The sequence below is a fragment of the Grampus griseus genome (genome assembly GCF_964374135.1).
Source record: "Grampus griseus genome assembly, chromosome: 19".
NCBI classification, from domain to species: Eukaryota; Metazoa; Chordata; class Mammalia; order Artiodactyla; family Delphinidae; genus Grampus; species Grampus griseus.
This window is the reverse complement of record NC_139013.1, coordinates 31,375,792-31,403,149: the sequence shown is the minus strand read 5'-3', so window position 1 is coordinate 31,403,149 and position 27,358 is coordinate 31,375,792. Positions and strand designations below refer to the sequence as shown.

Genomic DNA, 27,358 nt, shown 5'->3' with positions numbered 1-27,358 from the left:
CTGAGAGGGGCGGCACTGGCCAAAGTCAGTGTGAAGTATAGCCAGGCCAAGTATACGTGTCATTCTCGGGATCAGAACTCCTGCAGGCTTCTTGTCACCACAGGGGTGACTGCCGAGAACAGGTAACATGTATTGAGCCACGCCATGTGCTTTACAGTCTTGTGAGGCAGGCACTCCCGTGGTCATCTCTCTTGACACCAAGGATGCAGAGGCTCGGAGGAAGCAGGTGACTACCCCAAGGCCACACAGCTGGTTGGTGGTCACCCTGGCATTCCAGGTCAGGCAACCTGAGGCCAGAGCCCACACTCCTGGTTACGCCCCCCTTCCCCCAGCCCTCCAAGGCAAGGCCCTGGATGGTGCAGCCCCTGCCCTCGGAAGCCCCACCCCACTCAGCAGACCCTGCAGCTCCAGCCATGTTGAACTCCCTTCCTACCACCCAGAATTGCCCCTTCCCTGTCAGAGTCCCACCAGCCCCTCAAAGCTCAGCCCACTTGGTTCATCCTTAGAGTGTTAGTGGGTTGTGTACCTGTCTGCTTCTCCCACCCCACCAGATGCTCCTGGAGGGCAGAGAATCCTTCCAGCAGCCAGCACAGTGCCCTAGGCCTAGAGAACATCTTTAAGGGAGGGGAAGAAGGATGGCTGGATGGCTGGATGGATGAGACGGTGGAAGGCTGAAGCCAGAAGCACCGCCCACCCCTGACTCCAGCTTCACTGCAGTACCTGCAGGACCAGGCCTAGGTATCTTTCTGCTGGTCAGCTGAGAAGTCTCCGAGGCACTGAAAGCCACAGCAGTCCAGGGGCAGCAGTGCCAGGGCCTCTTCTCACAGGCCTGGAGTGCCCGGACAAGCTGCAGAACCTGCTGGGCCAGACACTGCCCCACCCGGCCCCTCCTCCCCCTGCAGCATGAGGCTGGGGCCCCTGGAGTCTGTCCTCTGAAGGCTTGGCCTCCCCTTGCTCTCCAGCCAAGTTTGTTTTGCCCCTACCAGCCAGCCCCTAGGGATCCCTGCCTGGAAATTTATGCCCAGGAGTGAGTCCCCATGCCCCAGCACTTCAGGCAAGCTTGGCTTCTAGATCCAGCTACTTTTTGATTGGCTGTGTGTCTTCTGGCAATCTCCTATCCCTCTCTGGGCTTTCATTTCCTTATCTATAAAATGGGGACAGTAGCAACTGGATTCTCCAGACATAGTATAACTTCACTGTTAGTAGTACTTTTCTGGCTTTGCTTAGGGTCTGCATCGTCTCCCAAGACCCTAGCTCCCTGACTGCCTGGGGGCCCACCAGCCACCCTGGGCACCCCTCTGGGGCAGTGGGTGGTGGGCTGGAGACAGAGGCAGCACCCAGGAACCAGCTGTAGCTCTCAGCCCGCTGCTCCCACCACTACCACCACCCAGCTCCTCTGCCTACTAATTGCAGGGTTGCAAGATGCCAGCTGCCTCCCAGGCCCCAGGTGGGTGCCTCCCAGTGGATCAAGGGCTCCCTGGAAGGCCTCCCAGTTCTCCTCCAGCCCCACAGACCCAGCTGCGCTGGGGTGGTCTCCACGGTGCTCAGACTCTCCTCTCCTGCTCTGGGAGGGGCCCAGAAAAGATGTAAACATAAAGCCTTCCTCAGGCTTTCGCATTTCCCAGGCTTCCCCCACACCAGAGAGGAGCATCCTGGGTCCCCCACCCCCGCTCAAGAACTAGCCATGGCTCCCCACTGCTGGACCGATAAAGTCTCGCTCCACATCCTGGTCCATGGTGGGTTTCAGACTTGCCCTTAAGCACGTTCCCCAGTGGCCTTGGTCTCAGGTCCCTGTTGCTCTAGGATGAAGTCCAGACAGGCCCCTCTCTCCCGCCCCCACTGGCTTCCCCAGCATCCTCTCCATGCCTGCCCCACGGCTGGAGTACCAGTGGCGTGGTCAGACAGGATGGCAGCACCACAGGGACTGGGGCGTTCCTCATCTGCTTGCACCGGGACCTCAAGCTCTGAAGGCAGGGGCCCCGCCTATGGGACCCTGAATCCCCTCCCCAACCCCACCACCAGGAAAGGAGGGGGAGTAGCATTCAAAGCACATGCACTGCCACCGGAGGTGGACCATGGCAGGATGAGGAAACCGAGGCCCAGAGAGGGAAGGAACCAGCCAGTAAATCACAGAACCAGGGTTCGAATTCGGGCAACTCCTAAGACCGGGTGTTCTCGGCTACAGCCCTCAGCCCAGGTCTGAGCCTGGTTCAAAGCAGATGCTCTGTGACTGTTCAGGGAAAGGAGAGGGGGAGGGGAGAGTAAGGTAATAATGGTGTGAACCGCTGTCACCAAGCCCTCTTCTCTTGAGATCACTCAAGGTTCTTTCTCACCCAGCCCCTGACTTGAGGCTCTAACTTAGGCAGGTCTGAGATGGGACGCTCGTTACCTAGATGAGTTAAACTGAGGTACAGAGAGCCAAGTGGCTTATGCAGGGGCACCCAGCAACTACGTGTGAGGAATCTCCAGCTTATTTTAATAGGCTCATAATCGTTTACTCCTTTGATCTCCATTCTAATAACGAGAGCAGTCAAAGAGCTGTGGATTCTGACCCCTAACTAAGCATCACCTACCTGAGCCTCCGTTTCCACGTATGTAACACGGGGTGCCGTGGGGATTAGAAAGGACATTTGTCAAGCCCCTAGCATGGGCTTCAGCTCCCAGCGCTACTGTTGTTTGTCCACCTTTGTCCAAGGACACCCATCATATCTGTGTGGAAGACCAGTTGTCCAGGCGGGAAACGTGCCCTTGTCCACACTGGGGTGGGGTCCTCTGTCCAGGATCTGCCTCTGCCTGTCTGCCCTGCCACACTCAGCTGTCCCTGCTCTCCGTCCCATCTCAGAAACCACCTGATCACCTTCCCAGCCGCCCAGGTATCCTAATTCCAGGACGGAATGGGGTTTAGGCGGTAACACTGGGAGAACAAAGGCATCTTTGTCTGTTCTTGGACCACCACCCCCTTCCAACCAACCCGCCCCATTGGCTGATAAACTGGAGTTAGGTGTGTAACAAAATCTCTTGGGAATTTGTCTGGTGGGAGTCCCTTACCAGATAAAATTTATCTGATCCCCCAGTCCCCAAAGGGTAAACTGAGGAAGCCGCCAAGCTAAGGGGGAAAGGGTAGGGTCAGAAAAAAGAGGACCCCCGCCAGGCAGTCCGCCTCTGTTATCTCTCTGGATGCTCATGACACCCCAGTGAGGTGACCCCAGGTATCATCCCACCTTATAAGTGAGAAAACCAAAGTTGAGACCCTCAGGAGCTCCGTGAATCCGGGCCGTTGTTCTCTAGCAAGGATGCTGGTAACCACCGCCCAGCAGCTCCTGGTGTACTTTAACTGTAACTCACGCCCCTGCTCTGGCCTCCGGGGCCCTTGCAGGTCTGGATGGTGTCTGTGCACGGCTTCATCTACCACTCTCTCCCCATCGCTTACCATCCAGACCACTGGCCTCCTTTCTACTCTAAAACCCCAAGTCCGTTTCTGCCTCTGGGCCTCCGGGCACGCTCTTTCTTCTGCCTGCGTATCCTCCCCTAGCTTCACGAGCTACATAGATGTTCCCTCTCCTGTGTCCATGAACCTCCTTCTCAGTCCCTTGACGTCGATTTTTCCAGATGGTTTCTCCTGTAATTACCGATTTACTCACCTGGCTGGTGCTGACTTGCTAGCCTGTGTGTTCCCTAAGGCCTAGGATTTGGTTCTTATTAGTCACGTTCGTACCCCCAACACCAATGCCTGCCACATAGCAGGAGCTCACTAAACTTCGATGAATGAATGAATGAGTGAATGGGTGAATGAGTGCCCATGCTCCCTCCCAGGCCCCTGCTCTGGGCTCCCCAAGGCCAGTCCCAGAGGCTCAGGTCAGTCCAAGGCAGCAAAGAGATGTAGTTATAAACCAGGGCAGGCAAATGGACTGTGCAAAGTTTTTTGAGAGGAAACTCAAAGATACAGTGCTATTAAAAATTGATATTTCAATGAGATAATCCCTCTCCTAGGCTTTTAATTGATTGTCTAAAAAGCCTTCCTCTGTTGTTGTGCTTCTTTGTTTGCAGGGACCATTAATTTTTTTATGGACAATCAAACCCGGATAGACTGGAAGGGCCACCACACAACTGATTCAAAAACAGTCACCAAGGCGCCAGGGACACCCATCTGGGGGTCAACCAGGAGAGGTGATGTGGCCGTGGAGTTGGCTCTGGATTTGGGGAAGAGGAGAAGCCCCTGCACGTCCCGGGCATGCACGCGTGCACACACACACACACACACACACACTCTCTCTCTCTCTCTCTCTCTCTCTCTCTCTCTCTCTCTCTCTTACACTTGCCCCTGGCTCAGTGAAGGGAGGAGAAACAGGAGATGAGGGCCCCAAGGGTGGGGGCAATGGCTGTGGGGGGACGCCCTGCTCTGGGAGTTGGGATCCCTGGGTTCCCTCCCCCACCCCCGTGCCACTAGTGGCCGGTTCCCCACCATTCCTGGCCTCTGTTCCCCCATCTGTCCCTTGCAGGGTGGGGCTAGAAGCAGACAGGGAAGAGAAGGTGAGTGACTAGTTGGGACCTCCAGCTTCTGCTGTTTCACCTCTCTGAGCCTCTGTTTCCTCGTCTGTCCAGTGGAGTGTCACTGGCACCAGGTTCAAGGTGGGGACTCTGAGGGCCGTACAGAGAGCCAGGAAGGGCTGCTGGTGCTCACACTGTTGTTAATCTCAGCATTCTTCTCCTGGCCCTCAGGTCCGCGCCCCTCTCCCCTGAGGCTGACTTTGACCACCTCCTTCCTCCTCCCTCCGGGATGGCTCTGAATCGGCCTCCACGCTCTGCTGCAAGGATTGTGGCTGTAGAGGTGTTCTGTGAGCACCTGTCTGCCTGGCCTCTGGCCAGATCTGCTTCTCTCCCGACCCCAGCCATCCACTCCATCAGCCTGACAGGCAGCCTCAGTGAGACCCCAGAGGGCCCCCAGCTGTAGAGCATCAAGCCGAGGCTGGGCTGGGCTGGCCGGGCCCCTGGCCCTTTCTTTTTTTTTTTTTTTTTTTTAACATCTTTATTGGGGTATAATTACTTTACAATGGTGTGTTAGTTTCTGCTTTATAACAAAGTGAATCAGTTATACATATACATATGTTCCCATATCTCTTCCCTCTTGCGTCTCCCTCCCTCCCACCCTCCCTATCCCACCCCTCCAGGCTGTCACAAAGCACCGAGCCAATATCCCTGTGCTATGCGGCTGCTTCCCACTAGCTATCTACCTTACTACGTTTGTTAGTGTGTATATGTCCATGACTCTCTCTCGCCCCGTCACAGCTCACCCTTCCCCCTCCCCATAACCTCAAGTCCGTTCTCTAGGAGGTCTGTGTCTTTATTCCTGCCTTACCCCTAGGTTCTTCATGACATTTTTTTTCTTAAATTCCATATATATGTGTTAGCATACTGTATTTGTCTTTTTCTTTCTGACTTACTTCACTGTGTATGACAGACTCTAGGTCTATCCACCTCATTACAAATAGCTCAATTTCGTTTCTTTTTATGGCTGAGTAATATTCCATTGTATATATGTGCCACATCTTCTTTATCCATTCATCCGATGATGGGCACTTAGGTTGTTTCCATCTCCGGGCTATTGTAAATAGAGCTGCGATGAACATTTTGGTACATGACTCTTTTTGAATGATGGTTTTCTCAGGGTATATGCCCAGTAGTGGGATTGCTGGGTCATATGGTAGCTCTATTTGTAGTTTTTTAAGGAACCTCCATACTGTTCTCCATAGTGGCTGAACCAATTCACATTCCCACCAGCAGTGCAAGAGGGTTCCCTTTTCTCCACACCCTCTCCAGCATTTATTGTTTCTAGATTTTTGATGATGGCCATTCTGACTGGTGTGAGATGATATCTCATTGTAGTTTTGATTTGCATTTCTCTAATGATTAATGATGTTGAGCATTCTTTCATGTGTTTGTTGGCAGTCTGTATGTCTTCTTTGGAGAAATGTCTATTTAGGTCTTCTGCCCATTTTTGGATTGGGTTGTTTGTTTTTTTGTTGTTGAGCTGCATGAGCTGCTTGTAAATTTTGGAGATTAATCCTTTGTCGGTTGCTTCATTTGCAAATATTTTCTCCCATTCTGAGGGTTGTCTTTTGGTCTTGTTTATGGTTTCCTTTGCTGTGCAAAAGCTTTGAAGTTTCATTAGGTCCCATTTGTTTATTTTTGTTTTTATTTCCATTACTCTAGGGGGTGGGTCAGAAAGAATCTTGCTGTGATTTATGTCATAGAGTGTTCTGCCTATGTTTTCCTCTAATAGTTTGATAGTTTCTGGCCTTATATTTAGGTCTTTAATCCATTTTGAGCTTATTTTTGTGTATGGGCTGGCCCTTTCTTAAGTGCCTTGCCCATGAGCCGGCCTCCCTCACTCCCTCTCTGCTGCTCCATGCTCCTGACACCTCTTTTCTGGAAGGGAGAGACTGGCCAAGTAGGGCCATCTTCCTGGGTGTGTGGCTTGTGCAGTCACACAGGCCCTCGTACTTTGAAGGACCTTGTGTTTGGTTTAATGCTCTGTTGTCGGTGTCTTGAAATTACTAATAATTTTACAAGGAGTCCCACATTTTCGTTTTGCACCAGGCCCGGTAAATTTTGTAGCTGGTGTTGCTGTCAAGGGACAGACCTGCTTCAGGAAATGGCCAGAGGGTGGGTCCCCAGAGCAGAGCCCCTACCTTTAACCATCACTCGTCCCATCCAGAGGACTGGCCTTATCCCTCATCTTCCCTTCCTCACGTTCCCCAGATCCCCCAGCTCAGAAGCCCTGTGGCTCCCATCTCCTCCCTATGGGGGCTCTGAGCGGGGAATGACTTCTCCAGGCATCTCTACAGGAGGGGATTCTAGGGAGGGCGTCTTTTCTACGGGGAAAGCAAAGGGGCTCTCAAATCCATATGTTCCCTCCAGACTGGTACCACTTTCGTCAAGTGGAAGCATGGAAACCACAGAACAGATGAGACATGAATTCATTTAAACGATCTGTAGAATTCATAATAGCCCTCAGTCACCATGTTTTTTTTTTTTTCTCCAGGCAACAGATATTAAAGGTACAACGGCTTTGACCTTTTATAGGTGTTGGAACATTTTCCTCCATCAATGTGCATCCTTAGATGGTAAAAGGGTAGAAATCCCTGCAGAGCAAACTGGCAAAATGCAGCTAAAACAAAGACGGGTCACTTTTAGAAACCTGTCCTAAGGAAGGCTGTAAGCCTGTGTAATATAGAAGCGTGGGTACTAGTATTTAGCCACACAGCGCTCATTGTGGCATTGTTTACAAGAGCAAAAATAGAGACAGCTAAACAGCCGGTGGTCAGGGGCTGGTGAAATTCATGACAGCACATTTCTCCAGGGGGATGCCGGACAGTCAGCAAGATGAAGCTTGTTAAAGAAAAGGGAGTGAGTAAAAAATCAGATCTGAATATAGCATACAATGCCGGCTTGGTTTTCTCTCCGTTTGTGTGGAAGAACTGACACCACAATGTTAGTGTCGGGGTCGTTATTTTTCTTCTTTTTTATCCCTGACTCTCCTGGCTCCTGGTGGCCAGTCGCCAAGGAGTCAGGGACACTTGACTTTCTGAGGATCTCTTTTATCTGTCCCTTGCCATCACCCCTTCTCACTACCTAAGTCAGACCACCTCTCTCCTGTAAGACTTGCCTTCGCTTCCTGTCTTGCTCCCCACAATTCCATTGAGACCCCTCCATGTATTCTCTAAGGGCAGCCAGAAGGATTTTTGCAAAATGCAAATTGGATCCTATCCCCTTCCCCGTTTAAAACCCTTGACTAGCTCCCTATTACTCTTAAGATGGAGACCAAACCCTTGAACTGGCCGTCAAGACTCTGCATAGCCAGCCTCACTGAGCACCGTGCGTCCCCATCTCCCTCTGCATTCCAGCCACTCGGGCCTCCTCCCACGCTCTCATACAGGGCAGGCTCTCTTCAGCCAAAGGACCTTTGCACATGGCAGTTCCCCCAACTCAGAACACTCTGCCATCCCTCTCCACCACATTAACACACCCTTTTGCTTTCACCTTAAGAATCACTTCCTCAGTAAAAGCCTTCCCAGGCAGGTCAGGTGCTGCCCATACCTCTTCCAGCACCCTGTAGCCCCTTTCCCTCTCTGCCCTCATGAGTTGCACCTGCAACTGTGGAGTTCTTAGATCCACGCCTATCGCTTTTACTAGACTAAGAACTCCTGAGAGGCAGGCTGTTCTTGTCGACCACCGTGTCCCCAGTGCCCAGCGCCTGGCACAGAGTTAAGTGCTCAGATGTTTGTTGAATGAATCAGCGAATCCGTGAGGGAGGGAAGGCTGACCTGACCACGCGGCCTCCCTTTACTGCTGGCTGCCATGCCTGTCCAGGGAACAGCTTGTCAGTCCTGCTAGTAGCATATGACACATGTGCTCAGGATGGCAGCCCAGAGAGAACTGCCTAGAGAGAGGCATGTGCTGGGAGATGGGGCTGGAATGTCACCTCCTTCCTGAGAGCTGCTCTCTGCATCCATCGGAAATTGCCCCTTGCCCAGCCTCCTTGGAAGGAAGCAGAGGGAGCAAGGGGGCCCCACCTCCTTCTTCTCCACCCCCCTCTTAGTTAGTCCCCTTTGATGTGAAGGTTCCTGGGGAGGCTGGTTTGTGTCACTGTCCAGCTGAGGGAGGGAGACAGATCAGGGCCTCATCTTGACTGGCGAACTGGCCCAGATCTCAGTGCTCCTGTACAGCAAGTGGAGGGGCGCCAGCCTGTCACCGACAACATTTGAAAAGAACTCACCAATCTGATGGCTACGGTAAGGTTGCCTGGGATTCTGGGGATTCCTCCCAGCTCCAGATTTCATCTCCTCTGGCTCTGGCTCTGTCAAACCTGCCCTTTTCCCAAGAGCAGACCTGGGGGTATGGGAGGAGTGAGGACTTTGCTGGAGGCCCCCCTGGGAGACCAGCACGGACAAGGATCCCCATCCTTCTAGGTTATGTCAAGGCCCCCAAAAACAGAGACTTCATGGTCTCCAGTTCAAGTCCGGGCATGGCTACATCATCCTGGACAAATTCTTTTTTTTTTTTATTTTTTTGCGGTACGCGGGCCTCTCACTGTTGTGGCCTCTCCTGTTGCGGAGCACAGGCTCCGGATGTGCAGGCTCAGCGGCCATGGCTCACGGGCCCAGCCGCTCCGCAGCATGTGGGATCTTCCCGGACCGGGGCACGAACCCGTGTCCCCTGCATCGTCAGGTGGACTCTCAACCACTGCGCCACCAGGGAAGCCCCTGGACAAATTCTTCTACTTACTGGGCTTCAGTTTTTCTACCTGTGCAATGAGGATTGCGACATCTACTCGAGGTTGCTGCAATGAGGTTCAGTAAGCTCGGATGGCATTTCCCCAGGTGTGGACTCACACCACCATGGCCAGTAGAATGATGGGAGTCACACTCCACACACTCCACCATGGGATCGTGCTACGCATAAACGATTCTGTGTTCATTTTTCTTTTCATCCTCTGACAGTTTCAAGAAGGTCTCAGACAGGTGGAAGTGTAGGTTCAGCGTTTATCTAACACTTGCTAAACTCCTTTTTAACAAAAGCCTTGGAGTTAGCTTTCTAGGCAGCAGTGTTAGCCAGCACACATTTAATGCATTTGTTTTATTTTTCAAGGTATTTTATTTATGTAGTTTGCTCTTGAAGCAAATAGAAAAATGTGAGGTGATTTAAAGAAAGGCACTGAGCAAATAATAGCACAGGAGACGCTTGAATCTGGGAAAAATCACGAAGTGGCTGGAGTGGCTAGGGCTTGGGAAATATTGTTCCAGCACAGGCGAAAGTACTTTGGGTGAAAATACTTTGAAAACTGTCAAGTGATGTACAAACAGGAGTGTGGGCGAGGGACCAGAAGGGTCAACACCAGAGAAGGGCTTTGGGTTTCCTGGGGGTAAATCTTGGGCCTGAGTATATTATTAATGATTCAAAACCCAGTAACGGGTGATAATAGCTCTCCCTCCATTCTATACACCAGGCACTGGGGAGATGCTTCCACCGATGCTATTTTACCTAACTCTCATTGTTCCCATTTTAGGGGGAGGAAATTGAGGCTCCAAATGGTGAAGGGTCTTGCAGCACATCTGGGATCGACCCCCACGTGCTTCCCTGCCTCTGTCCTGAGTGAGGATTTTCAAGTACCCCCTCCCAGCGGGACGCCTGGGACAGGCCCTGAGGCCTGGGCTGTGCTCAGCATGGGAGAGGTAATATATCGGGTGTAACTCCTCACAGAGCACTGTCCCCACACCCTCCCCGCCAAAAGAGTCCCATTGGAGGGTGGAGGTTATGGGAGGAGTAATCACTTGTTAGACTTGGCACTTCTTAGACTTGGCACTGAAAGCACAATCCATAAAAGGAACAATAATAATTTGGACTTCATTGAACTTAAATTTTACTTTGTGAAAGACCCTGTTAAGCGGATGAAAAGACAAGCTACAGACTGGGAGAAAATATTTGTAAACCACAAAAGGTGCTTTACATATTCGCCGAGTCCCAGCCCGAACCGATTTGTAAATCCACAAAAGGACTAGTATCCGGAATATATAAAGAACTCTCAAAACTCAACAATAAGAAGGCAAATTATCAAATTAGAACATGGGCAAAAGACATGAGCAAACATTTCACTGAAGAAGATACACAGATGGCAAATAAGCACATGAAAAGATGTTCAACATTAGCCAGCAGGGAAATGCGAATTAAAGCCACAATGAGATATCCCTACACACTTATCAGAATGGCTTGAAAAAAAAAAAAAGAAAAGTGATAACAACAGCAAATGCTGGCAAGGATGTGAAGAAATAAGGTCATCATACATTGCTGGTGGGAATGTAAAACGATACAGCCACTCTGGAAAACAGAGTGGCAGTTTTTAAACTAAACATACAATTACCATATGACCCAGTAGTTGCACTCCTAGACATTTATCCCAGAGCGGTAAAGATTTATGTTCACACAAAAACCTATACATGAATGATTATAGCAGCTTTATTCATCACAGTCAAAAACTGGAAACAACCCAGACACCCTTCAGTGAGTGTGCAAAATGAACTGTGGCACACACGTTCCGTGGAATACTATTTGGCAGTGAAAAGGACAGAGTAATGATACTTGCAACAGCTTGGATGGATCGCCAAAGGATTATGCTGAGTAAAAAAAAAAGCCAGTCCCCAAAGATTATGTACTTATGATTCTAATTTTAAAACGTTCTGGAAATGACCAAACTATAGAAATAGAGAACAGATTAGTGGTTGCCAGGGGTTAAGGAGGGGTGAGAGGGGGAGGGAAGTGAGTTTGGCTATAAAAGGGCAACAGGAGGGATCTTGTGTGATGGAAATGTTCTGTATCTTGACTGTTTCAATGTCAACGTGCTCGTTGTGATATTGTACTCAGTTTTGCAAGATGTCACATTGGGGAAACTGGGTAAAGTCTCATGGATTCTCTCCGTATTACAACTTACAACTGCATGTGAATCTTCAAATATCTCAAAATAAGAAGTTTAATTAAAAAAAATTTGGGTGACAAGACTGCAGACAGAGAGTGGATTGGGCAAAAATTAGGAGAATGAGAGAATGAAGAAGTTTCAGAAACCCCACTCCAGACAAGATGATTTTTTATTATGAACACTCTTTTGGTGCTTGCTGTTGGCCAAAACTCCTCCAAAGGTCACTGGTGGTGAAAAGACTTTGCTGTGATGGATCAAGTGCTGGGGGCTTTATGAGCTGTGGTTTGAAGCAAAGCAGGTGGGCTCAAATTTGGAAGGTGCATGGGGGAGGTCAGGAGGTCAAGACCCAGGCCAGCTTGGCTGGCAGGGACAGGTCGAGCACGTCCACCTCCTCCCCTGGCCGCGTAAGACTGGTTAGCTCAGGCCCACGGCAGAGGCTGCTGGGAGTCCCTGGGGCTCCCTTGGTGACCACGGCATGACAGTGACCTCTCTGGGAAATATTCAGGGGAAGAGAAACAGCCCCCTAAGAAGTTCCGTGGGCAAGACTAGGCCAGGCTGAGGCCCAGTGTCTAGGAGGCAGGGGCATGGACTCCATGGGTGAGTGCTGTGGTTCTTGGGCCCTAGATAGCTTGGAGGAAGCTTCTCTAGAGTGGGGTTTCCTTTGAGGAAACCTGGACAAGGGTTGGACTGGGAGGCATTTTCATTTTTTAGGATTTCAGTTGTTTAGGTGTGGCCTTTTGTTTAGTTTTGTATATTTGGTGTAAAGCAGTGGTTAGGGTGCATTAGAATCACGTAGGGGCTTGTTAAAACGCAGATTTCTGGGCACCACTAGAGATTCTGATTTTGCAGGTCTGGGCTGGGGCAGGGAATTTGCATTTCTAACAAGTTTCAAAGTGATGCTGATGCTGACCCTTCACTTTGCAAACCACTGGTGTGGAAGTGTGCAGACAAGAAAACCAGTAGGGTGACACAGTCCCTCCTGTGGGGAGGCCCTAGGCAAAGTCCTCATCCCTGCCTGGCACAGCTGGGGAGGCCTGTGGTTTGTGATTCCAGCAGGGCCATGACAGGACACCTGCGCAGGACTGAGGGGCAGTGAGGAGAGTGTGTGTGCTGGGAGGTGATGGAGGGCAACGGGGCTGGCACTTGAGGGCAAAGTCTCGGGGTGTTGGGGGGAGGTAGGATGGGAGTACTGGGTGTTTTGAGGGCGGTGAGGAGGCCAGGGGAGGAAGGGGAGGCTGCAGACTGCTAGGGGAGCTGACAGGCTAGGAGAGAGGCGCGCACGAAGCTTCAGGATTGTGCGGGGGTGGGTGGGGCGATAAGGATGTCACTGGGGGTCCTGGCTAGGCTGTGGACGGCCCCGGAAGTCCTGTAGGGGATAGGGGAGCAGTGGATGTGTGTATGATTCCTGTAGAAGTTGTCGGGGTGGTGGTTGAGATCTGGAGGCTGGGAGCTGATGTCGTGTTCAGCTTTCAGGGGCTGAGAGGCGAAGTGAGATTGGAATCTGGGGCCCAGGCAGGGGCGGTGAGGCTGAGCCGGGGTACCGAGGGCTACCTGAAGGGGCCGCGGAGGCGAGCTGGGGATGGGGACGGGGGTTGGTTGGGGGACGGGGAGGGAAAGGAAGCCGGGACGGAAGCGCTTGTCCCTCGGCTCGGAGGAATACGGCGGGGGCGGGCCGCCCAGGGTGGGAGTGCCGCGCCGTAGGGGCGGGGCGGGGCGGGGCGGGGCGGAGTGGCTGGAGCCGGGCTGCAGGGCAGCGCCGCCGAGTCCCAGCCCGAACCGAGCTGGGCGGCTGCACCTCCCTCGCAGTCCCCACCCGGCGCCGGGCGCCGCCGCCGCTGCCGCCGCCGCCCCGCCGGCCGCGCCGTGACGCGGGCATGAGTCTGGCCCGCCGCCCGCCGAGCCAGCGCCCCCAGCAGGGGCCGCGGCGCCCAGGTAACTAGGGGGGCGCGAGGAGGGGAGGGACCTTAGGCCGCGCTGGAACTCTCGAGACCCTCGGCTACTCCAGCCTGAGAACTCTCCAAGCCCGTGGGACCTTCCTACCCTGTGGGGGGCCTCAGGGGTCCACCTCCAAAAGCCAGCCCGGCCCCTGAAAACTACCCCCTGAGCTCCACCTACCCCCAGCTCTCCTCTCCAGGGGAGCCCAGGTCGGGGCCTGACCTCACGCCTACCCCACACTCACTCATCGGAGGAGCCCAGGTCTCTGTACTCCCTGGCCCTGGGCCTGCCATCCCGAAGGGGCATAACCCAGCGCATCACAGCCCCCATCCTCCTCCCACCCTTCCTGCTCCCATGGCCTCTTGCTCTCTCAAACCCCACCCCCAAATTACAACACTTTCTCCGTCTGCCCCCGTACTGCCCACCCTACCTGCAAATGGTTCCTACCCTACAACTTAAAGGAGGAGCCAGCTGCCTCCTTTCCTTGATTCTTCTTCCCTGGTCCTGGGGTCCTGTCCACTTTCTCTCCCAGGACACCCAAAGCCCTGCTTCCAGTTAAATGCTTTCTGTCACTGCAGAGGTGTACGAGCGGAGCCTGTGCACCTGGGTGATGTGGGCAGAGCAGGGCCTCTGTGCAGTCTCCCTGTCCCCAGCCGTGGGTGCGTGGCAGTTGCCAGGAGACTTGGATGGAGCGTTTCAGGTGTAGGGGGCTGAGAGTCAAGGGCAGTGACAAGCCTGGCAGGGTTCACAGCAGCAGTTCGAGGCTGGGCTTATTTATTTAGTGCAGATTCCTTTCTTGCCCCTTTTAGGGGATGTGGCTCCAGTGCAGGCCATTCCTGTTCCCCACCTGGGATGGGTCTCAGGAGCTGTGTCCCCTCCCGCCCAGTTGCCTGCCCCTCTGAGCCTGGGCACTGGCTACTTCTAGCTCTTCCCTCTCAGGCAGGGCAGCAGAGCTGGGCATGACCTCATCCAACAACCGAGGCCAAGGTGGGGCCACCTGGCCAGGCCTGGACACAGTGTCAGCAGTGCTGTCTTCTCCCGGGATCAGCTTTGAACCAAACCGTGGGTCTGGGGCCCAGGGAGGTGGGAACCCACTGCTGCTCACACGTCTCTGGAAGTTGAGCTGGGTCTGACCAGGTGGATATTGATGGTGGTGGGAGAAAGGATGAGGAGAACAAGTCCTGGAAATAATTATGTTTTCAGTCCCCAAATACCGAGCACCTACGCCACACTAGGCACCATTCTAGGTGCTGGGATGGAGCCATTAACTAGACAGACACAGGCTAGCCATCAGGAAGCTGATGTTCTAGGGCGCTGTAGGAGACAGAGAGTGGCCGAGTAGCAAATCAGCAGATGAAGAGGCAAACCCTATAGTGATATAGGGGGACAGTGAAACTGGGTGTTGCGATAGAGGCTGATTGGGGAGCTCCTTTGGCCAGCATGTTCTGTGAAGACCTCTCTGAAGTGACGGTCTTTGAGCTGAGACCTGAATGATGCAGTAGAATGAACCTTGGACCATCTGAGGGAATAGAGTTTTAGGCAGGGAACAGCAAGTGCGGTGATCCTGCGTGGGTAGGAGTTAGGCATGTTGAAGAACAGAAAGAAGGCCAGCCCTGGGGGAGATGAGGCTGGACGGGTGGGCAGGCAACCTGGAGAGAGCGGAGTGGCAGTGGTGTGGAGACACAGCACCACTTTCCTAACTGGAGGGCTGTTCAGATGTCCTCTCCTCCCGCCAGTCTTCTCTGCCCAGTTCGTTTTTTTTTTTTAATAATTAATTCATTATTTATTTTTGGGTGCATTGGGTCTTCGTTGCTGTGTGCGGCTTTCTCTAGTTGCGGCGAGCGGGGGCTACTCTTCGTTGCGGTGCGCGGGCTTCTCATTGCGGTGGCTTCTCTTGTTGTGGAGCACGGGCTCTAGGCGCATGGGCTTCAGTAGTTGTGGCTCGTGGGCTCTAGAGCGCAGGCTCAGTAATTGTGGCTCATGGGCTTATTTGCTCCACAGCATGTGTGATCTTCCTGGACCAGGGCTCGAACCCGTGTCCCCAGCATTGGCAGGCGGATTCTTAACCACTGCGCCACCAGTGAACCCCCACCCCGTTGGTTTTTGATCTGTCTTTGCCACCCATCTTGGGACCTGCAGTGTTTCAGGTGGTGGTTGCTTGTGGGGATTTGCATAGGTGGAGGTCAGGGGTGGGGCCGTCTGGGGAGGGGATGACCTCCTCCTGGCCCCTGATAATAATCACACAGGGGTAGAGAAGACCAGGCAGGTGATGGGAAATGACCCTCACGCCAGAGAGAATCCCGCCAATGGGATCTTTGCGGGGGTTGGAGACAGCGAGCCGTCAGTGAGACGGTGTCCAAGTGTCCAGGTAGGGCTGTCCCTGAAGCCCTGATAAGATCCGATCTGTCATGGGGTGGGGAGGCCCAGCCAGGCAGGCAGCCGCTCCTGCTCAGTCATTGGTTGCCAACAGCAGCGGGTAGCGTTTGTTCTGGAGCCAAAGCCTCCAGGCAGAATCGAGGTGCAGGGAGGGGTGCTTAGACGGCTGCCACATAGGGCAGGTGAGCAGGGGGCCGCTCCCCACCCCTCTGCTGGGCACCAGGGAGTCTCATGCCCCCTCCGCACAGGACACCTGCCCTTCCTGGGAGAGGGGGGCTCCTCCTCTTTCTGGAGGAGCCAGCGGTGGCCTGGTCCAGGGCGGGGACGATCTCTGGTTGAGCAGCTGCTTCGATGCCAGGTTGGGAGGAGGAACGGGGGTCCCTGCTCCCTACCGCAGTGCTGAGGGGGCTGCTGGGCATCCTGCGTAGCCCCTCTGGGTGCTCAGAGCCAACCTTGCACACCTGAGACCACAGGCCCTCTCCAGTTATCAGGGCCTTTTCCCCTGCTCTAGGCTCGTGAGAGGCAGAGCTGGTGGTTGTTCAGGAGTGATGGGGAAAGTGGCCCCAGGTGCAGCAGGGCGGGGGCTGCCTTCCCAGTTCCTGGCCTGCTGAGCTCAGCTGCTCTCCGTCCCTTGATGCCGCATTGGGTCCGCACAGGCTCAGCCTGGGGGCCATTTCTGTTGCTTAACACAGTGCAGTCCCTTTGGGGCATGGGTTGGCTCTGGGTGCCCCCTCTCACCTTGTCCCCATTGCCCATCAAATTTGTGAGTCTACCTATTGGCTCTTCCCCCTCTCTCCCTCCTCCCCAGCTCCCCTTTGCTGTACCACTTTGGGCCCCAGCGTGGGTCTTGCTCTTGCATATTCATTAGGGACTGAGTAAGGTCAGCACCACCTGTGACTCCAGGCCAGTGTGGGCTCCCAGGCCCTTTGACACCCAGGCTTCCCCTGGAAGGTTGCTCTTCCCAGTGGTTTGTCTCTGTGGGTTTATTGCTAGGGCATGGGGTGTGGGACTGTGGACAGACATGGCACAGGTGCTCCTGAGAGCTTGGTGATGGCAGTCACTCAAGGGGTGCTGCTGAGAAGGTAACTGGTGGAGCCAGGAAGGAGCAGGCCTGCACTGGGCAGGTGGAAGGCTGAGTTAGGGTGCTTTCACAGTCCTCGGCTGGGCAGCAGCTCTCGCAATAAAAACAGCCCTTGGGGTTTTCAAGGCAGAAGCTCTGGGTCCAACGTGGGCAGGCAGGTGCCTCATAGATTCATTTCCTCATTTAAAATAGGTGGATTTATCCTCATTTTTTTTTTTAACTGATGGGGAAATTGAGGCGCTGAGGAGTTAAATGGCTTACGCGGGACCACCTGCCAGTTCGATTCATGTTCCTGGCTGGGCCACGTCTATGGCTGCCTTGGATGAACCCAGGGGCCTCGCTGTAGGTGTGTTCTGAAAGGGGCCTTCCACGCTGTGGCCCCTCAGCCAGCAGCCAGCCAGCTGGCACCTTGGAGGGGACTTTTACGGAGCTGGTCCTCGCTGTGGGGACAAGGCAGCCCCAGCTGGTAGAGGCAGAGCTGGGAAAACTTACTCTTCTTTGAGTGCCAGCACCCAGGTATGGCAAGGATGTTGGGGGTCAGTACTAGGGAGGGTACCCCACGCTAGACCTTATAGGAGGAAAGCAGACCACTTGGGTGTGGAAGGGTCTTGGCCCCCAGGGAGCTGGGAGAGAGCGAGTGGATGGGCAGGGAGGCCACTGAGGGGTGCTGAAGAGGCTCTTGGGGTACAAGGGGCATAGGGAGCACTACCGTCTGTCCCTCTGCCTGTTTTCGTGTGCTCACTGGGGTAGTCACATCTATTCCTTGTTAGGGACTCGACAGGCCTCCAGAAGATTAATTAATGCCAAGCTGCTGGCAGCTCCAGCAGGATGCTTGCCCCAGGGCCCTGTCCTGGCAGCACAGATGCCCAGCTGACCCCAGAAATACTGCTCCATTCCCACCCAGCAATCCTGGAGACACGGGGGGCCATGTTGCTGGCACAGCCCTGCCTCTGAGCCTGGATGGCAGAGAAGGCTTAGGTGGTGGCAGGCCGCCAGAGCCATGTGGCAGGGCATTCCACCCGCAGGCCTGCCTCCATCTCCCACTCTGGAACTTATTTGTCCCTGGCTGAACCATGGGCTTGCTGTGTGACCTTGGCCGTGCTGCTTATCCCCTCTGGGCAGCTTTCTTTTCCCCAACTGTAAAATGACGTAGAATGGATGTTGGACTGGGTCATCACTGAGACACCTCCCCCCTAAGTCTGAGTCTTCGTTATCTGGTAATCTGCCTGATTCTGAGAGCCCCTGACGGCACCCCTTTTCCCGATGCATATTGGCTGCCCCTGGGTGCCCCTCAGTGTGGTCCAGCTTTGTCCTCTGCCCCAAGCCCAGGTGATTGCTAGTTCTCCATGTAATTAACTCCTGCCTGTGCTCAGGATGTGGGGCACCGCAAGTCCCGGCCAGACCCAGTGCCCTCACAGACCAGCCTGACCTTCCCAGCGCCAGGGCGAGGTGACTGCTTCCACAGTGGCCACCTCCAGCCTGCCCAGCACATTCCTCAGGCTTATCTGAGAGCCCGCCCCACTGGACTCTGCCCTCCCACCCAGGAAGCAGCACCCAGACGAGCTGCTGAAGAGTTCCAGGGGCAGAGAGCAGGGCCTGAGTGGGCTTGAGGTGACGATTCTCAGCCTCTTGCCTGGAGCTGAGGAGAACCAGGTATAGAACGGGGTGGGGCAGAGGGATTGGGGGGTCTGCTGAGACTGACAAGGGAAGTTGTCTAACCTCGGGGAGCATGGGTCCCAGAATCTGTGCCATCTCCCAAGAGCCCCATCTCTGGGAAGGCTTTCCCGTGTGGAGCCTCCTGTGCACAGGAGGGGGGCCTGCTCTAAGTCTACCCCTAAGTTGTAGCAGGAGATAGGGCCCGACAGCAGCTCGGGGCCACCTCCTTTCCTCTGCCCGCACCTCCACAGCAGGAGCCGGAGCCAGTCCTCCCAGGAAGGGGTTAACCGCCAGCCCCAGCCGTGAGGGAGGGGACTGGGCTGGACCATTTTCCTCGTAGCAGCCTCCACCTCGGTTTTCCTGAATGGTTCTGTCGTCCTGGGGTGGGGAGGGAAGGGAAGGAAGAAGGGCGGGCTGAGGGAGGAAGGGAGGGAGGAGTGTGGGAAGAGGCAGGAAGAAAGAGCGAGACAGCCAGGGGAAGAGAAAGATGTCACTGTGTAATCTCCCTGTCAGTTTTACTTCCAGCAGGCTCTGGGCGAAAGAGCTGCTAGAACAATGCTGAGGCAGCCCCGACGGAGTATCTCGAACAGGTGATCGGAGGAACCGGGAAACCGAGGCCACCTGGGCATCCCTCCCCTCGCCTGGGCCGGCCAGAGCCTCAAAGACGGTGGAGAAACCATGGCGACCAATTTCAACGACATCGTCAAGCAGGGCTACGTGAAGATGAAGAGCAGGAAGCTCGGGGTGAGCCACCTCCAGGGGGCCCTGCCAAGGAACTTGGGCTGGCGCCTGGTGGCGTGTCCGGGGTGTGCGGCTGCCCGCCTGTGGCCCGGCATCGTGCATTGCTGGTCTCGAGGCTTCTGGCCAGCGGGCTGCCCAGCATGTGCCTGGGCCCGGCTCTGCCTGCTGCAGCTCCCGCCCCAGCCGGGCTGGCTGGCTGGCATCCCAGCGGCTGGGCCAGCGGTGGCAGCCGATGGGCAGGCGGCTCCCCTGCTATTGTTGAAGTTGTCGCCAGGGCAGCGGCTGGAAATGCCGGGCTGTGTCCGAGCTGAGACCGGTTTCTCACTTCCCCTTGCCATCACCTCCTCGTTTCCTTCCTCCCCTCTCCTGGCCTCTTTGCTTTTAAGTACCTCATCTCCCCTGCTTCCCATTGCTTTCTGTGTACGGGCGTTTATTTATTTATCTTTGGTGGTTGCTTTTCCAGTTAAAAAAAGCATTTGAGAAGGAGAGTGGTTGGTTGCTGGGGGGAGGGCAGTGGTGGGAGGGGTGCAGAAGCCGGTGTTTACGTGGTTTATGAGAGAGAACCTGGCTGGGCTGGATGGCCCGTGGCACTGGGACAGGCTGCTTTCCTCCCAGGTGTTGGAGGTGGCTGGGGGCTTGGAGGGCCTGTGGAGATGAGGCCTCAGACACACCTCTGCTGGGTGTGCACCCTTTCCCACCCCGTACGGCTGGAAACCGCCCAAAAGGCATGAGCAGGGGCCCCGGGGACCAATTTAATAATCTTGGTGAGATTGTCCCGAGAGCGGGCTTTATTCCCGGACCCTCCTCCCTCCTCCAGTGAGGGGTCTCCCCAGTAGAAAGAAAACCCTGGCGACTGAGGTGGCCCAAGTCTTGTGTTTTACCTGGGTCCCCTGCCCTTCCGTTCCCCCCTCCCCCATGGCCTTGATGGGGTGGGGGGATCCGACCGCTCAAGGCTTCCTGGCTCAGCTGAGTGGGGTGGGGGAGGAGCAGGGCTCTGATACTCAGCTTCCCTGCCTGCGAACCAGACAGAGCAGGACTGGCCTTGGAGCAGGGCGGTTCCTGCACCTCCTTCCCCTCCTGTGCCCTCAACCCCCAGGGCCCCTGCGGGAGGCTCTTCTGTCCCGGCAGGAGGCGGCCGCTTAGCTGGTGGGCATGTTTGGGGTCTTAACTGGATTTGGACTGTATCCCAACCTGGGCCGTGGTGGCCATCGGCCACCTTGTTCGTGCCCTGAGAGAAGGATGGAACCCACTTTGCGCACAGAACAAGGAGAAGAACTAAGGCTGAGGTGGGGAGGCAAGGGGGTGGGGGCCCAGGTTCTAGTGTGGTGACTCGTTCCTGAGGGCCCAGACCTGTCAGGTCCCCAGGGGCCAGCTGGGCTGCGACCCTGTCCAGAGCAGAGCTTCCCAGGAAGGCAAGCCACTTGGGGTGGCCGCTTGGGCTCAGAACCAGGCCTGTTCCAGGGGCAGGCCTGGGAACCCATGGTGGGCACAGTCAGGGGGACGGTTTAGGGGCTGGGGCGTGGCCAGGCCTGGTCTGGAATCGCTCGCACTCAGGGAACCCGGCTTCCCCCTGCAGACCTGCCGTGAGGGGCTGCGGCCACCCAGCTGCTCTTGTCCCGGGGCAGCCATTCTTGCCTCAGCCCACAGAGGCGAGGCGGTAAGGGGTGGAAGAGATCAGGAGCAGATCGTCCTACCTGCCAGGGCTTTCCTCCCAAGGCAGAGCTCTGGCAGAGTGTTTCTGAAGCGCTGATCAAAGACCTATGAGAAGTGGGGAAGGAGGGCTCTTGAGCGCAGTGGCTCCCTGGGGCTGTGTGTGTGCGTGCTGCGTGTGCGTGCTGCATGTGTGTGTGTGTGTGTGTGTGTCCTGTAACCAGGCAACCGGAGTGCTCAGGCCCCCAGGACTTCTGCCCCTGCCTCTGCAGACAGCATGGAGCCCATCCTGGCAGGGCATATCTGGGTCGGCAGCATTCCTGCATTCATCCATCAATCCATCCATTCATTCACGGTCCCTTCATATTATCATTCACTTGTTCAGCAGAGGTCTGTTAACGAAGCGACTGGGATGTGAGGATTCTGAGAATAAAATATAGTCTCTGCCCTAAAGGAGCTCCCCAGCTGAGAGCTGAGGCCTGCTGGGGTTTAGGTGGATAGACCAGGGGCTGAGCCAGGGTCATGGGGGCAGGGACAGACATGTCTCCTAGTCTCAGGGGCCAGAAATAGCCTGGTTGTGAGTAGCTTCTTGGGATGGGGACTGCCTGAGCCCACCGCACCCCAGGATCCTGCCTGCCGAGGACCTGGTACCCACACAGCAGCGCAGAGAAGGGGAGGGGGCTTGAGCCTGTGGCCCAGAGGCCCCTTCGCCTCCTCTGCTCTGGGCCCCTCAGTCTCCCCACTGTTTGCCAGTGAGAGGAGCACTGGAGATTCCCGGGGAATGGCTCTGCCAGGCTTCTGGAGTGCTTGCTGAAAGAGGAGGTACATCCCAGCCAGACTTTGGGCTGGAAGAGAGCCTAAGGTGGGAGGGAGGGGGCCATGGGAGGAAGAGTCAGCAGCCCAGGCAGGTGGCTAGGGCCACCCCTTTGTGGGGGGTTGTCTGACAAGCCAGCTTGCCCCTTAGCCCCAGAGAGTGGTTGGCTTCCTGCTCCCTGGCTCTTGCCTCTTGGATGGAGTCCGTGAAGCTACAGAGAATTGGGGTGGATTTAGGTACGGGCAGTGGTTGGGACAAGGAGGGAACCTTGCCCGGGAAGGCACCGTGCTCTGGGGTAACCCCAGTTTCTTGGCTCTGCCCCTTGATCTCTGAGAGCCTCTGGTTTCCCAGCTGGAACAGGGAACTAACCCTGATTCCCTACACTCCAGGGTTGGTCAGAGAATGAGAAGAGAGGGTTAGTGAAAGGTCCTAGAGACAAGAGGGGGTGTCACCCACATCAAGAGCCCTCCCCCGGCTCTAAGAACAAGGGCCACGGTGCTTTGCAGGCTGGGACCGGGCAAGGGCCTAATCCCTGTCCCCGCAGCACTGCCTCTGTCGTGGCGGGTGCTCCTGGGGCCCTGGGCAGAACCTTAGCGCAGCGGGCTCCCAGGACAGCCCTGGTTCTAGGCAGCCTGTTTTAAATACCAGCTCTACCATTCATTAGCTGTTACTCAATTTTGGGGTGCCTCATTCCCTGTCTAATAAAGTGGAGATGATAACAGAAGCGACCTCAAGAGTGACCCTGAGATTAAATGTGAAGAGTGCTAATAGCAGAAGCACGAATAGGAAGCACCCCATGAATGCTGGCGACCTACGCGACACCCAGAGCCGAGCTCAGTCAACAGTGCCTCAGGAGCGCCCTTTATGGGGCAGCCTTTCAGAGCCAGCCAAGAAACGGCTGACTTCAATTCGGGGAGGGTCCTCTTCCCCAGGGCAGGGTGTCATGCTGGTGTCAGCTGTCCCCAGATCTCTTGGGCCTGAGCTCCCTGGAAGGCTGTGCGGCACTGCCCGCTGTGGTAGGCAGGGGTAACTCCAGGGTCACCGGCTGCCTCGGGGGTGGTCCGGGGTCTGATCCCCCTGCCATCTTGTCCCACAGATCTACCGGAGGTGCTGGCTGGTGTTCCGGAAATCCTCCAGCAAGGGGCCCCAGCGGCTGGAGAAGTATCCAGATGAGAAGTCAGTGTGCCTCCGAGGCTGCCCCAAGGTTAGGGGGCCCGGGCCCTAGCTCTCCCAACCTGTAAGCAGCGGGGATTTGTTCAGAGTCCTGAGGGCCAAGAGGACCCTCCTGGGGGTGGCAGAGCCGTGGGGGGTGCAGAGGGAGGTGCTTCAACCTGGCCGAGTACCTTGTGGATGCTGTTCCAGGTGACAGAGATCAGCAACGTCAAGTGTGTCACACGGCTCCCCAAGGAGACCAAGAGACAAGCAGTGGCCATCATATTCACCGACGACTCGGCACGTACCTTCACCTGTGACTCAGGTGAGGGGATGCGGCTGCAGGCTGTGGGCTGGTCAAGGTCCACTGCCTGGGTATGATGTGTGGGTGGAGGGCACCTTTGAGGGAGCAGCCCCAGGGTGAGGTGGGGCAGGCACGCAGAACCCACTGGCCTTGCCCTCTCTGCCTGGCGGGGTGGGGTAACTCCGGCTGAAGCACATGGGGTGGGTTGCTGTGGGCCCCTGAGCTGGCGGCACGAAGAGGGACTATCTTCTCCAGAGCTGGAGGCAGAGGAGTGGTACAAGACTCTGTCTGTGGAGTGCCTGGGGTCGAGGCTCAACGACATCAGTCTGGGAGAGCCGGACCTCCTGGCCCCAGGAGTGCAGTGCGAGCAAACAGGTGAGGCCTGGCGCTGGCACGGGGTGGGGGTGAGAGGGAGACCCCCCCCAGGCCCCCCACAAAGCTCCAGGCCCACTTGTCCACTCCCATCCAGATCGCTTCAACGTCTTCCTGCTGCCCTGCCCCAACCTGGATGTGTATGGCGAGTGCAAGCTGCAGATCACCCACGAGAACATCTACCTCTGGGACATACACAACCCCCGCGTGAAGCTCGTCTCGTGGCCCCTCTGCTCCCTGCGCCGCTATGGCCGGGATGCCACACGCTTTACCTTCGAGGCTGGCCGGTAGGACCCACTCGCCTCCCCGCCGTCCCACCGCGGTCATGATGGTAGCTGCCATTCACTGTGTCGGGCACTGTGCTGGAAGCTTAAGTTATTTATCAGCACAGCATGCTGACGGGGAACCCATTTTACAGATGAAGAAATTGAGACTCACAGCAGGTAGGTCAAGTGAAGCTGTTTACCAAGTCAGACTGCTCAGGCTCTGATCAGATGCTGGCACTGGCATTGACTAGCTCTGTGATTGTGGACCCGAGTCTCAGTTTCCTCCTCTGTCAAATAGGGGATAATAAAAGTACCTAACCTCATAGACTGGGTTACGGTAAGGACTGGGTATAGCTTGCCTAGACTCAAGTTCTGTATAATCCACTGTGTAACTTTCGTCGTTACCTTCTGAATGCCTCAGTTTCCTCATCTGTAAAATGGCTTGAGAAAAATTATAATAACGAGGAAACTGTAGTAGCACACAGACCAGAGTGGGGTGGTGGGGAAAACGGAATGGATTAATCCTTGTAAAGCATATAGACCCCCACCTGACACACAGAAAATGCTCAGCGTGTTTGAGCTGGGTGGTCAGACCCTCAGATGACAGCCCTGCCTGTTCCCAGACGAGAGCCTGACTGCATGTGCACACACATGGGGTCATACCCACCACCTGGCTCTCGGTGCTACTTGTGTCCCCAGGATGTGTGACGCTGGGGAAGGGCTCTACACCTTCCAGACGCAGGATGGGGAACAGATTTACCAGCGGGTCCACAGTGCCACCCTGGCCATCGCCGAGCAGCACAAGAGGGTCCTGCTGGAAATGGAGAAGAACGTGAGGGTGAGGCAGTGCGTGTCTCGGTCCAGGGTAGGGGGAGGCTGGCGGGCGGGCCGGGGGCCGGGAGAGTGGCAGCTGTCTCCAGCTGGTGTGTCCAGGAGAGGCAGGCAGGGTCTTGGGCTGGCTGCTCTGGGCTTAGCCACTGACCCTTCTCTGCCCCACAGCTGCTGAACAAGGGCACGGAACATTACTCATACCCCTGCACGCCCACAACCATGCTGCCCCGCAGTGCCTACTGGCACCACATCACCGGTTCCCAGAACATCGCTGAGGCCTCCAGCTATGCCGGTGAGTCACTGCTGGGCCCCACCCGCACCGGCCAGGAGGCTCTGTGGAGGACAAGGCATGTTGGGCAGGGGCCTTCTGTCCCGGGCCCAAGGCCTCAGCCTGCCTGTGTGTCCACAGGTGAGGGGTATGGGACGGCCCAGGCCAGCTCAGAAACGGACCTCCTCAACAGATTCATCCTGCTAAAGCCAAAGCCCAGCCAGGGGGGCAGCAGCGAGGCCAAGGCCCCTTCCCAGTGACGGCAGAGCTGGCACACAGATGACCACTGGGGCTGCCTGCAGCGCGTCACGGATGGCATGGAGGGGCTGTGGGCCAAGAGCCTGGGGAAAGGGAGCAAGCGGTCCCTTCTTTGCCCCCGAGGGTGAGACTGGACCAAGGCAAAGGGCTGGCCATGCCACCTGAGCATGTGTGAGGGGCTGGAGCTACCATGGGACTATATACTGTTAATGATTTTAATATATATGGCTTATGATGTATTCTGTATTAATAAGATTCCCCCTCTGACCCTCCCTGCCACCACATACACAGTTTTTAATCCCATGACCAGGCCACAGTCAAGGCTGTTTTGAATGTGAGGGCAGCGGTTTCCCTGTCCCCCATGGTACCAGCCCTCCTGCTGCCAGGACCTGAGCTGCCAGGGCCAGAGGAGGGAGACACTCCACACTCCCGGCTGCCGCGCTGGCTGCTGGCTTTTCCCAAGCAGCCCAGGGGCGGAGACAGCAGGTGGCTTCTCAGTTCCTCTGGGCCTAGAGTGGCACAGGAAGGATCCGAACTTACACTGTGCCACTTGGTAGCCTTGCACTTGGAGTTTTCAGCAGAGGTGACGTCTGGTTGACACCTCAGGTGAAAAATCTGGCTTGAAAATGGTTTCTGCCCAGACTCCTTCATGCTTAGCAGGCTGAGGAGACGCCCTGGGGGTGGGGGGTGCTGGTTACCTCGCCCAGGGAGGACAGCCAGTCCCGGGCTCTTTCCTGCCCTCGGGCCAGGCCGGCCGCACAGGAGGACTGCGGTGAGGGGGAGTGGGGAAGCGCCCTGCTGCCCGCTCTCAGTGACCGGCGTGGGCAGTGCTCCCACAGAGGGAGCCCCTCTGCCCTGTCTGGCCTCCCTCCGGCAGCCAAAGTACTCAGAAGCTGGTCAGAGACCGCCCCATTTCCTCCTCCACATGGTGCTGAGGCTCCCTGCTGAAATGCAATTAAAGCAACTGATTTTCTAGTGCTGGTATTTACTGACGACCGTGCAGAAGGGCTATCTTTTTACTCACATCAAACCTTTAGTTGCGTGTGTGTTGGGTTGTTTTTAATATTTTAGGGTTCTGATTTGAGGGAACAGACCTTCTTGTAAATAACCATTATTCAAGTCGTGGCAGGAGGATGCTAAAGCAAGAGGCCCCCTCCGACAGAGCACTGGAGCCCGGGAGGTGGCCACAGCCCGCTCAGCTCTGACCCTGACCCAGGGAATGACCACCTAGAGGAATAAGCTAGCCTGAGGAAGGGAGCCCAAAGGCCACGGAGGGGAGGCAGAGCTGGCTGGCTTGGTTAGTGGCACGATGACGCATGAAGGCGATTACGTACGTTTTGCTCTTTATTGCCAAAAATAAAAACTTTAAAAGACAACTACTGTTAATAAATAACCCTTCCTTTTTGTACTAGATCTCTCGTTTTCTCCAGGCTTCTCCTGCCTGGCTGCCTAATGAACTGCTTTGGGTATGTTCCTACCTATAGGGCTAAGTGGTCAAGGCCAGACCTCCATGAAGGCCCTTGCCCTCCCCCACAAATTAAATAGCCTGGCCATTGTTGGTGATGTTCAAAACTCATGGGTAGAGAACAAAATACAAGGCTTACTGGCGGGAAGAGGGGGATAGCCTGGGCCTAACACTACTCTCACAGGATTCTCAAATTAGGGACACGGGAATTTGAGTGAAGAACCAATAGACTGGCCGGGGCAGGGACTGGAAGGGCTGGCAGGAGCCTGAGTAGGGTCCTAGATTCAGCGCTAACACAGAAGCCTAAGGTGCAACAGTGAACATTCCAACTTGTGAACAGAAAGGATTTGAAGTAAAGAACTGAAATACCCAGAAGATGAGAGTTCAGCTCAGTGGTTCTCAACAGGGGAATGCTGTGGCCCCCTGAGGCACACTGAATACAGGGCAGAAGGGATGTTCCGGGCAGCACTACTGCCCATCAGCAGGCAGGGCCGGGGACGCTAAATGTCTGGGAAGGGACCGTCCTGCCTCCAACAGCAGTGCTGGCCCTGGTAATCTGTGACTGCGCAAGGCTGGGATGGACCTACCCTTCCCCGCTGCTACCTTTCTAATTGGTACTGAAGACTTGCCAGGAAGCTTGAGCAACAGCTGTCCAGTCCCCAGGAGCCAAGATCTGGAGTCTCAGGAGAGACCTAAAATTCAACTGCTGTTCTGCTGAA

The 27,358-nt window shown here is 55.5% G+C and overlaps 1 protein-coding gene across 2 annotated transcripts; it reads left to right on the top strand.

Moving 5' to 3' along the window:
- The first annotated feature begins 13,203 nt into the window (after window positions 1–13,203).
- On the top strand, window positions 13,204–25,195 carry DOK4 (docking protein 4). 2 transcript variants are annotated; one of them, XM_082677984.1, is made up of 10 exons: window positions 13,204–13,402; window positions 18,407–18,515; window positions 19,032–19,262; window positions 22,820–22,927; window positions 23,086–23,200; window positions 23,435–23,554; window positions 23,649–23,838; window positions 24,517–24,655; window positions 24,817–24,940; window positions 25,058–25,195. In XM_082677984.1, exons 3-10 carry the CDS (start codon window positions 19,197–19,199, stop codon window positions 25,174–25,176), a joined length of 981 nt encoding a protein of 326 aa, XP_082534110.1. In that variant the 5' UTR covers window positions 13,204–13,402; window positions 18,407–18,515; window positions 19,032–19,196; the 3' UTR covers window positions 25,177–25,195. The 2 variants fall into 2 exon arrangements, with proteins under 2 accessions (XP_082534110.1, XP_082534109.1); XM_082677983.1 differs by having other exon boundaries at window positions 24,817–25,186.
- Window positions 25,196–27,358: the final 2,163 nt, after the last annotated feature.